A 15,886-nucleotide genomic window follows, 5' to 3' on the forward strand; every position below is an offset into this window, starting at 1 on the left:
TGTGTTTACCTTCTGTGCACAGGCTTATCAGTTGTAACAGAGCAAACAAATGCTCATGGTTCCACTGTGCAAAAAACAGAAATTAGAACTGAAGAGGCATTCCTGAACCGGCAAAAAAATGCAATGACAGTTTGGCACAATTCTGTGAACAAATGTGCATGTGAGTATTTCAGATTATTTTGTGTGACCAGAAGACTGTCTGAGCATGTAATGTGAAAGACTTGTAGCGCTATTCCTGAAAGTCGCTGGAGTCTGGGTTCCCCTGGCCCTCTTTTCCAACCATCCAGGTGCCTTCCCTTGCTACAGCCCATTGTTGTAGCTGCCAGTCCATTCTGATCCCTCGCTCAGGCACCTCCACTTGCCTGGGTCAGTGGGACTCCGCTGTCTTGTCATTCCAGCCGATCCCTTGTGCAGTCTCCTCCCAGCAGGCCGGTCATGTGGGGGTGGGGTTAGATGGCCGGTCGGCCCTTCTTCCTCTCTCTCTCTGTGGTCTCTCCCTCCACTGCCTCTGCTCCTTTGTTAATTCCCTGCCTGCCTTCCTTTCTCAATCTGCCTTTTCCCTTCCTAGAGAAAGGAGGCTTCTTTCTCTACCTTTTCCTCAACCTATCCTCAAGCAACGCTTCCCCCCCTTCACTCAGTGGGGTGGAGGCCAAGTGAGCCAGTAGACCCTGTTTCCTTTCTTTCCCTTTTCTCTCAGGCCTGTCCTCCCAAAGAGACTCACCTCTCCCTTTTGCCTTCGCTCTCTACCTCTTGCTCTCCATTTTCCTACCAAAATCTCCTTTTCCTTCCCCCTTCACTCGCTGGGGTCGAGGCCAGATCAACCCATAGACCCTGTTTTCCTTCTCTCTCTTTTCCCTCCGGCCTATCCCCTCTAAAGAGAGTAATGTCTCCCTATTGCCTCTCTCTCTCCCCTTGCTCTCTCCCTTTTCCCGCCAAAACCATCTCCTTTCATTCCCTTTTTCCTCTTCCCCCAGGCTACAAATTCTTGGCTCTTTCTCCCTCCTCTTTCTTTTTCACTACTATTTCTGTCTCTACCTCTTCTTAGATTGTTTTGGCAATAAGTTTTATTAGCCCTTTAAAACCTTAATTGAATATATAGTCTCATGTAAATGGAAGAGATCAATTTTCAACCATATGAATATATTAAAAGAAATGAAAGAACTTTTAATTGAGAGGGTTTTCCATGGACCAGCTTTGTATGCTAGATTTTTAAAATATTATTTACTGGTATGTATTTATGACGGTTGTAGAGTTCCGGGCTCATGAGATTACAATTTGCGACCTTCCTTACCAGTAGCACCATATGTAAACATTATAATAAGATCAAGAAATGAATCAGCACATTGCAGAGAAACCAAGAGCTTGAATGCATCCTCTCAGATGTTTGTTCTATCAAGTGTGAATGGAAAAGCTTTTGAACATTGTTAGCTTTAGACATCCGAGTTCCTTTTGATACCATAGGAAACTAAATTGCTATACTTTACCTGTTCATGCAAGTTTGATATCATGTATTTGTCTCCTGTCTGTCATTAACAGTTTTTTAAAAAGTCTGGCTCAGTTTCTAGAAAACTAGGAAAACTGGGGTGTGTGAAAGATTGGCCTCATAAAAACCCCAAGGCGCATTAGAATGTTATCGTGGGGAATAGATGATGTTTTTTTCCCCATTATTGGAGCTTATGGATAGAATAGCTCTCTCTTTCTCTCTCTCTCTCTCTCTCTCTCTCTCCCTCTCTCTCTCTCTCTCTCTCTCTCTCTCTGTTAACAGACACAGACATATTCTTTTGCTTAGACTTGAGAAAAATATTGGTATTTTCATCCATCACTGGGTAAAATACACATTGTGTATTTTGGGAACTAAAACATATTTCAAATACAACTATATTAAATATAAATTTTACTTAGTTATAAAACCTACATTGTTGCATAATATTGCCAGTAGATGGTGTCAAAAGCACATTACTTTTCATTTTTGATGTTGCTATTTAATTATTTAGTTCACTTGCTGAATTCTAGCTTGTATCTGATGATGAATTATGACTCGAGCATGGAAAATTGGTGAAACGTCAAGGGCAGCTATTTTGCCTTAAGGCTTGAGAATTATCTTGCCCAAAGAAAATATTCTATTTTCAGAAATATCCTCTGTAAACGGTGTCCAATAGCTCGTTAGACTTTCAGATATTTCAGTCATGTACAGCCTGGCCCACTTGGAAGGACAAAGTTCTAAAACTGTGGTCCCTAAATATTAGAAATAGGTGCTTTTTCTTTTTTTTCTTAATATTGCTAGCCCAGTTTCACATCAGAAATGTAGTTCTTCCTTTGCAGATGACAACCAATATTCTCAAGATACAAAATGATTTTGTCTTTCTGAGCTGGCCCAACAGAATGCACTTCATGTCTTCTCTTTTGTTGCATTGCTTAAATTGCTAGTACTGATTTTAATGAGTTGTTCTGGCTTATTGAAGAATATATAATTTACATATAGAAAGGTTTGAGTTCAGCTTCTCATATCTCAGAATGGGAATTTCTTGAAATTCTGAAGAGGTAGGATGAAGATCATTGGTTTTAGAGAGTTTTCTAATTGGACTTCCATGTGATAGTAGTCACAATTATACTTGTAGGAGATTCATTCTAATTTAAACTCTCAAATTCTGTAATATCTTTGAATCTTACTTTATAAATTAGAAATTGGTTTGGTTATTTGATCTCTGTTAATGGTTTCTTTTTCTCTGAAGAAAAGCTCTTTTAAGTTTCAAATTACTTCTCCACCCACATCTCAAGATGGAATTTTAAATAGAATCATACAGACGGGATAATGCTATGTAAAGTATCAGAGGTTGAAAACTTATCCTGTTTTGCTACATACAAGACATTATTTTTCTGTTAAATTTATAAAAGTCTGCAGTTTCTTTAAAATAGAGAACATGGCTGTGAAGGTACTGAACTTTGACAAGAGTTAATCCATTTTTAATTACACTATTACATTTTTAGTAATATTCTTTGATTTCTGCTTAATAGATTGGTTTTCAACACATAATTATTACAATTTTATTTTTTTTAAAATAGAAAAACTGCCTCCATCTTTGTTAGTCCGTCCTGCAGTAATGATCATTCCATTTGGGGCAGCAAAATAAAATATTTCAATTCAGAGGATTGCAGCAATATTTTGCTTGGACTAATGCATGTACAGGGTTTTTTTTTGTTAACATTTTTAGAATCAAAGGTACCTTAATATCACCATGCTAGGTGGTATTTTAATATTACAAATATTCCTGACTTTATTAATAGCTTACTCATAGCTTAAAAAGCACTATATGTCATGTAAATATTTAAATATCTAATACTGAAGTCGATTAAATAATACTTTGTCTTTTCATGATATAGTTCGATTGAGAAGGAAATCAAGACGACGTTCACAGTGGGGGAAAGGTATTATTAAAAAGAGGAAAGTGAACAATTTGAAAAAAGATGAAGATGATGCTAAATTTGCAGATGATGAAACTCAAGGGGACGATAACAAACTCCTGGAAAATGGGGAGCTTGAAGGAAGCATCGACTGCACTGAGGAGAACGGAGAGGAAACAGGAGATCTTTCTCTAACAAACGATGAGTCATCATGTGATGTCATGGATATACACGGAGAACAGAGGCTTGATAATGGGACAGTCAGGAAAGAAAATAGCATTCCGTCTACAGAAGAGAGCTCCAATGAATCCCTGGTAGTAAATAACAAGGTTATGATAAATGTAGAAGAGGGCTCTAAGGATGAATTGAGTTCCCAGAGGGATCATTTAAATGGTGAGGCCTCTGAAGGGACACCTCTTCCACCATGTCAGTATGACAAATGTGAACCGTTGAAGGTCAATCTCATTGCAGACATGGCTACGCCCAAAGAAGTGGTGACAACTGATGACCACTCCTCAAAAAAATCAGAGGCTTCAAATTATAGTCCAGAAGGAGAACATATACTACAACAGTCTGGTAGTGAGATTTCACAGTGCAGCAATAACGAAAAGAAATCACCAAGCACAGATATGGAAACTAAAGAAACCGAATCAGATAAAGACGGTACATGAAAAATATATTACTTTTTGTTCTTTTCCTCATTTCATAATTGAGGCAAATGCAGAATATGATTTCAGAAATGATTTGGGTTGGAAGAAGTGTTTTGCGCAGAAGCCCGAAAAAAATGCAAAATATTTTGCTTGCGAATCCTGGGTAAATCCATATAATAGAAATAAAATAGTCAGAGCACCAGGATAATATTAAAACAAAAACTGTTTAATACAAAAGCCAAAGCTAAGTTTTTGTCAGCCAACACTGCCGACATCATCAGAGCACAATACAAGATTACTGGGAGTCCTTTTTATATTGCCAGACGGTTCTGCGCCCGGCTTCTCAATCTAGTCATCGGTCCTTCCATTTTCTCTACTTGGTTTGTTCTTCAAGACACACATCTCTTGCTGTATTGGTATCTTCCAAGGTTACTATTTTATTTTTCCTGGGCTCAGTCACTTTCTTTCTGCTAGCATACACCGGTTGCTTTCGCTGGCTTACACTTATCCCCTTTTTTTGAATAGAACCAGAAAAGGGGATAAGTGTAAGCCATGTTGTCATTGCTTCCTCTTTCTATAAAACAAGTTAGTGAGAACTATTTAAGTCTAGACATTTCCATTTAATAAATTTAACTCCATTGCTTGGAATGCAGTTGGATAACTTCTTAGAATTATTGTAATCTTATCTATATTTATTGCAGGTACATTGAAAAATAAGAAACTTCGTAAAATTGCTTTGACACAAGTTCCAGAAGAACAGTTAGACCCTGTACCTCCTGTTGTTGTTGATCGTGTCAGGCTAATGGTAAGGTTAACTGGATATAGAGTCTTAAATCTTAATACCAACATTTTGTTCCTTCTCTTCCCTTTTTCCCAAGTATCTATTACAAAATTAAAAATGTGTTCCCTTCTGTTTCACTATACATTAAATGTATTTCATAAGGTCAAGCTGGATCAAATTACTATAATTTAGTATTATTGCTCATCTAAAAAAATGGAGAATCTCTTAATATATAGAATTTTGAAATAATAATTTTAATTGAAAATTGGAGTTTAAAAATAGAAAGATAAATAATGCAAGCAAAGAAAAATACAAAAAAGAAAGGTGCAGAGAGAAAAAGCGGGGAAAAGAAGAAAAAATATATAAAAGAAAAAAAAGGAAGAAGTATAAAAAGAAATGACTTCCTTCTTCATCAATAGACATACAAACAATTTCAGTAACTTATCTTCTCTAACATTTCTAACAGTTTCTTCATTCCATATTAGCAATCAATAAGTAATCAATTTTTCCATTTGGCAAAAATCCATTAAGAACTACCAGAAATAATAAATATTTTAACTTGAATCTAGTAAGTAAATTTCATATTCCTTTCATTTACTTACACAATAACTTACCATTTGTAAAAATACAGAAAAAATTTTTTCCTTCCCAAGTCTTATATCTATAAACAAATTTTAAAGATTCCATTAAGAGTTACCAGAGACAATTACCATATTGTAATTTAATCCCATCAAATAATGTCCCACAAATTATTTTTACCATCTTCTCTTCATCTCCTTCCAGAAACTCCTTTGCAAACATAACTTCAATTTTGATAACATAGTTTATCAATTTCTCTAAAAATGCAACAACAAAAATCTCTTCTTACCATATCTTAGCTATAAACAAATCTTTAAAGCCTCATTGTTCAATCCTGCACATAGTTGGCAGTCAATACAAATTTTCTAGTAATTTAGATTATAAATATCCTATATCACATAAAACAGTTATTAAGCCAAGTGTTACACTGCCTCCAAATTTAATCTTAAGCTTTCCTCCAACTTCTCTTCATAGAATTTACTCGATTTATTGGTCAAGAAAAGTGACAACTTGACAGTTGACCAGCTGGAGAGGCTATACTCTCTACTTAATCAGTGCATCTATCGACATCGTAAAGATTATGACAAATCACAACTTGTACAAGTAAGTTTGCAACCTGTTCGTAGAATGTACTGTAAGTGATTCATCTGATCTCTAAGTCAAGGCAAGCCCAGCTATAGTGGTATCTCAGGGAGATTTCTGCTAGCAGGAAAACAAATGTTATTTTTAAAGTGTTTAGACTGTTTCGCTTGGTTTAAAAAAACGCTTTGACTTGTTTTGTTTCATATTCAGTATTATTTATATTTATTTAGCATAAGAGGAGAACATGACAGAAAAGAAGTAAACATATACATATTGTCCAAATAATTATATACAAAACTTCTAAGGGAGTATGGCAGTGGCCTCATAACTAGATGTCCAATTCAGCTATCCAGGCGATTGCTTCTGGCGTTGCTTCATGTAGATCTCCTAGGGAATGCATATTGTGGGCAATCCTGAACAATATGTTTAATTGTTTGCCTATCACAGCGGTTCTCAACCTTTGTGTGACGGCGACCCCCGTCACACGGACGCGCAGCGCGCATGCGCGGCGGCGCCCCCTGAGGGGGAAAAATGGCGGATCGCGTTGTTTGGCAACCCCCGTAAAATGGTCGTTCGACCCCAAATGGGGTCGCGACCCATAGGTTGAGAACCGCTGGCCTATCAAGCACCACAATCACAAGAAGGGGAAATCTTTCCATCCCCACTGATACAGGGCAGAGGCACTTCTTCCAGTATCACACCTAATTCTGTTCAACTTTGTCTAGAAATTGCTTATATTGTATTAAGTGTTGTTTAAAAACTTTGAGCTCTATTTGGAAGAGAAGGATAAGATTTTAGCAATCAGTGGCTGTCAATTTTTAATTTGGTAGTTTAAAATGTTATAATGGTATTGATTTTTGAAATGCTGTACTATAGCAAAATTAACTTAGCTTTTAATTCCATTGTGATTATTGTAAGATGGATCCATGATTGATTGATAACTGTCTACTTTTCCTAAGGTGGAATGGTACGGCTATGATTTCTCAAGGTTAAACATGTGTCTTTGAAGTGATTTTGTGGAAGTTTATCTCAGTATTCTAAGAGGAAAATGTAAAGATTGTCTCTTATTTTCCTGTTTAATTCATCATTCAAGGAGCACTAGACAAAGCCAGACAAGCTGTCGTTTTTAGTAATGTTGGCTGCTCTGGTCTAAGTAAAGTTTATGCAAATTATAGTGCAAATTGTCCCTTAGCTTTTGGCACTACTATGAAGAGCATGTAAGTTCTTAGAACCCTAAAGAGACTGAAGTCTCTTGAGACTTCCGTTGAGAAATGTTGTTGTTTAATATTATTCTGAGTGGTGGTGAATAATCAAATAATCTTGTTTTTCCTTCTAGGAAATGGAAAGAACAGTTGATATGTTTGAAACATTCCTGTGAACACATCTCTCTGAGGTGTGTGGGGTTTGTCTTTTCATTGGCTGCTCACAGGAGAGCAGTCTTCTGAGCCATTCGCTTTCCACTTGCACCAAGTATATGCAGAGCCTTGGTCTTAACACGCTCGCTCTTGGTCTCATGTTCTGTTATGAATTTGGTGCTATCGTCTCAGGTAACTGAAACCAGCCAGCCTACAAGAACCAAACAGAACTTCAAAATATTTGTATCTTGATATAAATAAAGAATATAATGCCACAAAACAGAGATATTTGGTGCTACAGAAACTGCTTTCATTTCTGCTGTCTACATGTGTTATCTTATGAGAAGTTTCAGGCAAAACGGAGCAGGCTGACAAAACACCCACAAACTGGATAGAGCAGATCTGATTATTTAAGTGGGCAATTTCTAAAAAAAAAATATTTTTGCTTTTCTTTTTTTTAATTCTCTGAGGTAATGGACAGAAGCCTGTTTTTAAAGCTGGCAGTGAAGAATTGTGGTACAAAGGAATTGACTTTGGTGTACAATAATATGAAGATGAGGCTCTTTAGAGCTGCCTTCAATGTGCCTTTTTAGTCAGTGGTGATGGTGGAGAAAAAGGAGGAGGAGGAGGAAGTTATTAAAAAGTTGGGATTGTAGCCAATGACAGAGTTAGTTATTTTTAAAAAGCCTGTGTTCCCAAAGAACAGTTTCAGGTTCCTGCACTGTCAAATGGCAGCCAGTATTATGTTTTAACATTTCTCTGTTGCTCTCCAGAAATCCAAATTATGAAAATAAGTTTAATCTCATATTATCTCAAAATGATGTATTCATTCCTAAAACAACTTTATACTCTTGAAAAAAAAAGTCTCACTGTGGATATTTAAGGTGGCTGTAGTGTGGGGTTGTTGGTTTTTTTTGTTGTTGTTGATGTTTCTCCATTTTATTTGTTCAAAGTCCTTAAAAACAGGTTTCTTTCTAAACTTCCATTAGTGTGAAAACAAAGATTTGCTGGGTGGCCATAGACAGGAAAGGCAAGTAGGTCCTGCAGTCCTTCATCTTCATATGAATTAGACCAAACTGATTCACCACAATTCATTTTGGGACAGTATTAAAGAGGAAATGACTAAGTAGCCTTTCCCTAGCTAGTTCTTGGACCGCTGAATTAGCCCTTGAAATATTGCCATTCTCTAGAGCTCAGTGATAGCTGAATGTTTTCAGACACTTTTCCTGTTTTAAGAATTAAAGGAAGAGGACATTCCAGGCAGCCAACAATCTGCTTCACCCAGCTTTGTTTCAGATCAACACGTAAAGATAGTCAACACGGTCCCATGGCTTCTCTTGGTCTTAGTGTCATCTATAAACTAATATCCCTTTATAACATAAGCTGTAGGTAAAGGGAGTACAGCCCCCCCCCCCAAAAAAAAACAAAATATGCAATCCATTGTGTTTTGTATCCGAGAAGCAAAAGTGAAATCACCCAATCTTGGACTACTGCAGAGATGCTCAGCTACCTCAGCTTTTTTTGTATTTCAGTTACCAACAGTGTTTACGGGAAGTTGTAATCTGCCCTGCTGCCGTTTACATGCTGAAGCTTAAGGTACTTATCGCCCCGTGTGCCAGCCGCAGCTGAGAATCAGGCTCTGGCTATTGGCTAAACCAGTAGTTCCTTCCCATTTTTTTTTTTCTTTGCAAGTTGACATCTGAGCCTGGTCCTTCTAGCTGAGCCTCCCCGGGCCAACTTCGCTCACTCGGTGGTTCTTGGGTTCCTGAGAGGCATTGAGGGATACTATTCTGAACGTGACTTCTGTAGAAATGCTGTATTTTTAGGTGGGAAAGTGCGATTAAAATTGAAATGTTTTAAATTAGTACTTCATTTTAGAAACTTGATTGGGGGAGACTTTCTCATTTTTCTGTTAATATTTATTGCCATTATATCAGCTTAGGCTATTTCGCTGTCAGTCCATTAGCATTTTGTATTATGATGAGGATTGTTATAAAACTTTCAGAAATAAAATGTAGCAGATTTTTTGTAGCAAGTTTCTGGTAAAACAATTTTTTGCAAGTCTCAGGTTCTTGCAGCATTTTTTAAGATATTGTAGTTCAACTATTCTTTAGTTCAAGTAGCAGCAGCATTTGTGAGATGACAAACTGCCTACATTTTTAACAGATTGTTAAATTTGTACAAGTTTAAAATAGTTGTCAAATAATTTTCAAAAGAGTATCTTAAATTCAAGTCTGGCATTGAAAATGCTTCCAGTTTATCAGTTGAGGGAAAAAAATATTTGTAGTTTTGAATGTTGATAAAAAAAAAAGTGAGGAACTGCCTCTAATTGTTATAGATTTTTCAGAAGAATTAGCTTCTATAAATGTGTTAGTAGGCAACATGAATAAAATTATATATCCATCCCTCTGGCTCCAAAAACAGACTAACCATGTATTGCTTTTCTTTATTAATAGCTTAGCAATTGTAGAGTTAAACCTGTTATTCTATTCATGTTGTCAGGTCGCCTCTCTTTGTATTTTTGTTCTTGTTTTGCCACAGAGAATTGGCAATAAATTCAATTCTTGTATCTTGTTACGAATCACCAATGAACTCCAATGCAAGGCCACATCCTAGGCCAAGCGGAGGCTAGATTTCTGTGCGGATAATGATGAAACTGCTCTAAGATAACCATGGCTGTGGAATTAATTGTGTTTGCAAGCTTGAATTTCAGCCTGGGATTAATTTATGTTTTGTGTTTTCAGTCTTATTATTTGAGTTTTCTCCTATGCCAATATATTTATTATAGGATAACTGGGTGATTGGTTTTGTTTTGTTTTCGTTTTGCTAACAATTTACATTCCATGTTTTCTTTACGTTTGTTTCTTTTAGTTTTTGTTAAGTTGGAGGTCATATTTGGGTATGTGCAGCTACTCAGTCTCTCCCTTTTTATATAAATTCAGCATTAAGCTTGAATTGGAGCTTGTACCTGCTTATTTCTGTATTGTACATTGATTTACTTAAGCAGTGGGGGGTGTCTTTTGGGTTATTCATGTGTGTCTGTCTTTTGATAAAATAAAATTCATCAGCTATAATAAATCTTGGATTCTATAAGTTGTATTCAGAGAATTGTGTTATGCTTTTTTGCATCTTGACTTTATTTGCATTAGTTAAGTAAATTATTTAATTTTTTAAAATTCTGGATATTTTGAACATATTACTGTAATTTGTAATATAACTGCTGTGAAATACTTGAATAAAGAGGACAAGTAAAACTCCTGAGTCTCTTGATCATTTTGATAATGGTTGTGTTTTAATTTTAGGTGTACATTGACTGGTAGATTCACTTAGGTTGGCATGTATTCAGGCAAAAGAAAACCCTCTTCTCAGTGGGGAGCCATAGATCCAGTTTTAGGGTCTGTGGTTCACAAAGGTGGATTTAGATGTATGGTTCTTTCCTATTCCTCCCCAAACTAGCTTGGGAAAAAGTCGATACTATTGAGGTACATATCTCCTGAGCAGCCTTTAGTTTGTGTAATTAAAGTTGCTCTGGTTTTATGTTCTGATTTTTCTCCTTAGGAAAAAATGTCACTCAGAGATTTCATTCATTCATTCATTCAATCAATCATAAAATGTATTTGTAGCCCATCTTGTATCTAACAACTCTGGGTGCCTTACAACATAAAAACATTGAAAAACATTAACATCATTCATTATAAAAATATAGCAAATAAAAACATTAAAAGATAAAAACCAAGGAGACGAGATGGCAAAGAAGGAAGCCAGACACATAGGAGGGGGGCAGGTGGAGTTGAATTTTAATTAGTCACCGCCTTTGGTATGGAACTCCCCCATTGGGTCCCCAAGCCATGTGGCAAAGCCACGGCTTGAGGCTCTTTCAAAACATCAACAAGGTAGGAGCCAATCTCATCTCGGGATAGGATGTTCCAGTGAGCAGGAGCCATGGCAAAGAAAGTTCTTCTGGATCCCGCCAGCTAAAATTCCTTGACTGACAGGATCTGCAGAATGCCCCCTCTGCCAGCATGGATGGGACAGACCAGTCCCAGCAGAATGAAACAGTTCCTCAAGTAGACTATTCATGCCATGTAGAGCTTTAAAGGAGATGACAAACACCTTGAATTGCACCTGGAAGCAGACTGGCACCCAGTGCAGCTCATGAACCAGTGGTGTAACATGGGTTACTCTAGGGGCCCTAAGAACTTCTGTGCCAGGTGTAGCTTCTGCACGCTCTTCAAAGAGCACCTTACTTAAAGCAATAGAAAGCAGAGTGCCTTAGTGTGCAGGCAGCCCTGTTCTGTTAAATCTGGCTGTCTGCTCTATGGTTCTGCTGCCTCTTCCCTTCAGGGAGTGTTCTGAGCCATGGCACTCTGGTGAATTTAACATTGGAAGTTAACATATGCTGAATTAGTTGCTTGCAAGTAGAGGTAGCCCCTTTAGGAGAGTTTATGGAGTTCAGTTGAGGAGAGTCTTAAAGTAGATTATTTAGCTATGCAAATGCAATAATCTAAGCTTATTTTTCTGGTAGCAGAGAGCTGAATCAATAATCTAGGGCATTCACCTTGCCCCAAAGCAGTGGTAGTTCTTTATTTTTCGTTAAGAAAATAGGGAAATAGGGTTTTTTATGGCAAATCCTATATTGCTTTCTAGATTGAATGGCCCTTTTGTAGCTGCTAGCAACCAAGAAAGTGGGAATTCTTGCTTTGTTGGCTGCTAACAAGCACAATTTTCCTTTTCTTTCACAAGAAGAATGTCAACTCTAATACCTCTTCACCTTGTAAATTGGCTTAGAGTAACCTTATTTGCCACTAATGGTGGCTGTGAAAAGATTTGGCCCAATGGTTTCACTCAAAGAAGAGAGAGCGGAAAGCAAGTTCAATGTGCCTGAACAAAGTTCATTCCAAGCAGGGATCAAAATCACTTAGATCATTATTTAACTTTTACTATTAAATCTCTTGCTCAATCATTCCATGTTGCAATGATGGCTCCCTGGGTGATACCAATAATTTCTTTAAAGCAGGGGCGGGGAAGTATGGCCCTTTTATGACTTGTGGACTTCAACTCCCAGAATTCCTGAGCCAGCCATGCAAGTTGAAGTCCACAGGTCATAAAGAGGGTAGTAGTTCCGCGCCTCTCATATATATATTTGATATATTTATGAATGTCCATTTTAAGCAGAGGAGGGAATAGTCTGTTGGTTCAATTTGAGCCCCCACTGATGACAATGACATCATATTTCAAAGTGCCGAATTCCATATCTGCCACGGTCCCACTGTTCCGCACATACTGCAACACCCCCCCCCGAGACGGCCGGTACCACAAGGTAGCACCAGCCATGACCAAAGGGCCACATCCGAGTTTAGGTGAAGGGTAGGTAAACCGCTGAGGCCAGAATGAGATCAGAAAAGAATGGCATGAAAAGAGAAATGGAAAGCAAACATTCCTAACATATATGGGCTATTCTGGGCTTACTTCTTTGTCCTCCGCCCCTTTTTATTGACTTGAACCACAAAGCAAGATAGAATAGCACAGCCAATCCACTCTTCCCATTGTATTGTATAGAGGCTCTTCTTAAGTCAATGGGCAATACCTTTTAATGCAGACCTAAAATAACCCTGTTAAAGGTAAAAGAGCACACAGGAAGCTCTTTTCCTCTCAAAACAATAGAGCAGGGCTTTTCAACTGGTGGTACGTGTACCACTTGTGGTACATTAAGGGGTGGCAGGTGGTACGTAGCGCTGCCTAGCCAAGTGTAGTGGGAGAGCGAAAGAGCCAGCACAGGCAAGGAGAGAGAGAGTCCTCTGGAGCTGCAAAGGCCCCAGGCTCACTTCTGGCTCACCCTCCCCCATGAGAAAGGAGGAGGGGGGCGGAGACAGGAGAGCCTATAAAAGGAGGCAGTTTGGGCAGGAGAGGGAGAGAGAAAAAGAGCAGCAGCCTTGGGAGGAGGCAGAGTCAGCTGCACTGAAGGGGGAGGGGGAGGGTGGGGGGAGAGGAGATCAAGCAGGCTGGCCATGAGCCGATCTACAACTGCTGTGGCAGCCACCTGTGCTGGCAGCAAACAGGCAAGAAATGCAGGGGGGAGGGGTCGCCTTCCAAGAGGAATGAAAAAAGGCAGCAATCGCTGGAGGTGAGTCACGGAGGAGGGAAGGAGATGGAGAGTGGAAGGATTCTTATGTGCTTTTGTGACTTTGAAGTTCTGAGATTTGTGCAATGAGGGCTTTGTGTTCTTAAGGAGTGTTTGGCAATTTCTATTTGGCTGATGGCTGATGTTTCTGTTAGCTTCTATTGCTCTGCTGTTGTTAGCTGTAAGTTTTGCTACAAGGGATTTTGAAGTATTTTTCTCCTGAATGGATTTTGCCTGTAGCATTCCTTTACTTATGAATGGAGCCATTTGGGGAGGTTGCCTTAGCCGGCGGCCAGTACTTACATTTTTTTTTCTTTTGCTCCTTACTTTCCTTTCTAGCCAGTAGCTAATTCTTAAAGGGGAATGTGCCTTTTTAAGCTAGTTCACTCAGCAGCTTGGCTTTTCTGTCTCTGGAGGCCTTTCCTTGTTTGATCAATATATGGAAGAGGGAAAATATGGGGGAGGGGGTTCAAATTCTTCCTTCAGAAGGAGATGGGAATGAGAAAAAGGGAGGCAGGAAGGGAGGGAGGAAAGTCCTGCCTTAGCACTTGGCCACCAGCAGCTCTGCCATTGACTTTGCTTGTCAAAAGTTTGCAGAAGGGGATCACATGACCCTGGAACACTGACCATTATAAATATGAATCAATTGCCAAGCATCCAAATATAAATCACATGACCCTGGGCATGCTGCAATGGTCATAAGTGTGAAAAATGGTCATAAGTCATTTCAGTGCAATTGCAACTTTAAACAGGGTTTGTTTTCTTTTTGGTCATCAAGTTTTTGACACCTTGCTAGGTGGTACTCAAATATTGCCATATCCTAAAAATGGTACAATTGGTAAAAAGGTTGAAAAGCCCTGCAATTGAGGACCTGGAAACAATTAGCTACTATCCCTCTTAGGCTTTGCATCCCCAAAGCTGAGGAGAAGAGAACCTTGTACTCTGAAAACCAGAGAATTCTGGGAGATGATTTTTAAGAAGTAAAAAACCAAACAAAAACCAAGAAGTCCCACTGATATTATTGTTGACAATATGCTGCGAACTTAACTGCTGTTGTTATAGTCAACATTGTCATATCATTTTTTGTAGCCCTGAATTGGTCTGGAAGTGGGTGAGAGAGAGGAAAGCTGCTGCTATGTCAAGCTCTAATGGCAGAAGTTTGGGGAAAATATTCTTTATTCTCAGATTTCAATTACTGACTCTGTATGAATGGAAAAGCGATTGTTTCACTAGTAATAATAACAATTAATATGATCCAAAGAGATATGAGTTAATAATGTCCAAAGTAGGATTAAAGTACAAAAGTAACAATAGCTAGAGAAAAGGGGGGTTGGAGAAAGGGAAAGTTGCTTTTTGTAAGAGCAAGAATATCTCCAATTCTGCTCTCTCACCTCTGCGCCACTTTTTCAGTTTAAATTGTGCATATTTCTCCAACGATCTCCCTGCTTTCTTCAGTGGCACAAATTTTTCTAAGGTATTTTTCTTCTTACTTCAGCCTCTGATTCCACCAAACGCATCAACGGGATTTTGTAATTACATTTTTCCCAATATTGAAAAATATTGAAATATTGCAAAAAGGAAATCTCTGAGTAGCATCCATTCAGCCCATCAGTTTGCTTTGCTTTTCCTTTGTGGAGTCATACTTCATAATGGTGCTGACAGGTGATGAGCTCACAAAGGAGAAGTAAATAAAACTTCTGGTGGGCTGAATGAAAGCTCTTGTGGGTTTTGAGTAGTGGTGGCTTAGTCAGGTTTTGCTTTCATTTCACAGCGTTTTAATAGCTTAGCTTTTGTTTCTTTTTCGGTATTTATTTTCTTGCTTATTTATCTTTGTTTATTTATCACATTTGCTTATTTATATTTATTATTTACCTATTTATCTATTTATTTATCTATTTGCATATTTATCTGTTTATTTATCTATTTGCATATTTATCTATTTATTTATTTATCTATATCTATCTATTTACCTATTTATATATCTATTTATCTATTTATTTATCTATTATATTTATTTAGTTTAGGATTAGTTTAGTTTAGGGCATCAAGGCATTATTTATCTTATTTAATATCACATTTGTTTATTTATATTTATTTATCTGTTTATTTATTTATTTATTTATCCATTTATTTACCTATTTATCAATTTATCTATTTACCTATTTATCAATTTATTTATTTATTTATCTATTTATTATATTTAATATATTTATTTATTTAGTTTAGGATTAGTTTAGTTTAGGGCATTAAGGATGGAGACATTCTTATACTATGCAGGGAAACTCCTGTTTGAGGTAAGGTCCTCTTTTTTGTTTATTTATTTATTTACTTGTCATCTGCGTAACTCTAGGATGAGTTCAAGATTCAAAGAGGTAGCATGACATGTAGCATAAATAATAATCATCATAATAAAATC

The 15,886-nt window shown here is 37.6% G+C and overlaps 1 protein-coding gene across 2 annotated transcripts in view; it reads left to right on the forward strand.

Annotated features, from left to right (window-relative positions):
* Nucleotides 1-10,605, forward strand: part of ATAD2B (ATPase family AAA domain containing 2B) — a 90,746-nt gene extending 80,141 nt beyond the window's left edge. For both annotated transcript variants that reach the window (XM_039345879.1, XM_039345880.1), the window contains exons 24-28: nucleotides 23-160; nucleotides 3,382-4,065; nucleotides 4,754-4,857; nucleotides 5,887-6,015; nucleotides 7,331-10,605. In XM_039345879.1, the coding sequence (XP_039201813.1) occupies nucleotides 23-160; nucleotides 3,382-4,065; nucleotides 4,754-4,857; nucleotides 5,887-6,015; nucleotides 7,331-7,372 (1,097 nt within the window). In that variant the 3' untranslated portion in view covers nucleotides 7,373-10,605. The remainder of the gene's footprint in view (nucleotides 1-22; nucleotides 161-3,381; nucleotides 4,066-4,753; nucleotides 4,858-5,886; nucleotides 6,016-7,330) is intronic.
* Nucleotides 10,606-15,886: the final 5,281 nt, after the last annotated feature.

This window comes from Crotalus tigris, unplaced genomic scaffold (genome assembly GCF_016545835.1).
Source record: "Crotalus tigris isolate CLP2741 ecotype Arizona unplaced genomic scaffold, ASM1654583v1 scf7180000017980.1470182205:1502881, whole genome shotgun sequence".
Taxonomy (NCBI): domain Eukaryota; kingdom Metazoa; phylum Chordata; class Lepidosauria; order Squamata; family Viperidae; genus Crotalus; species Crotalus tigris.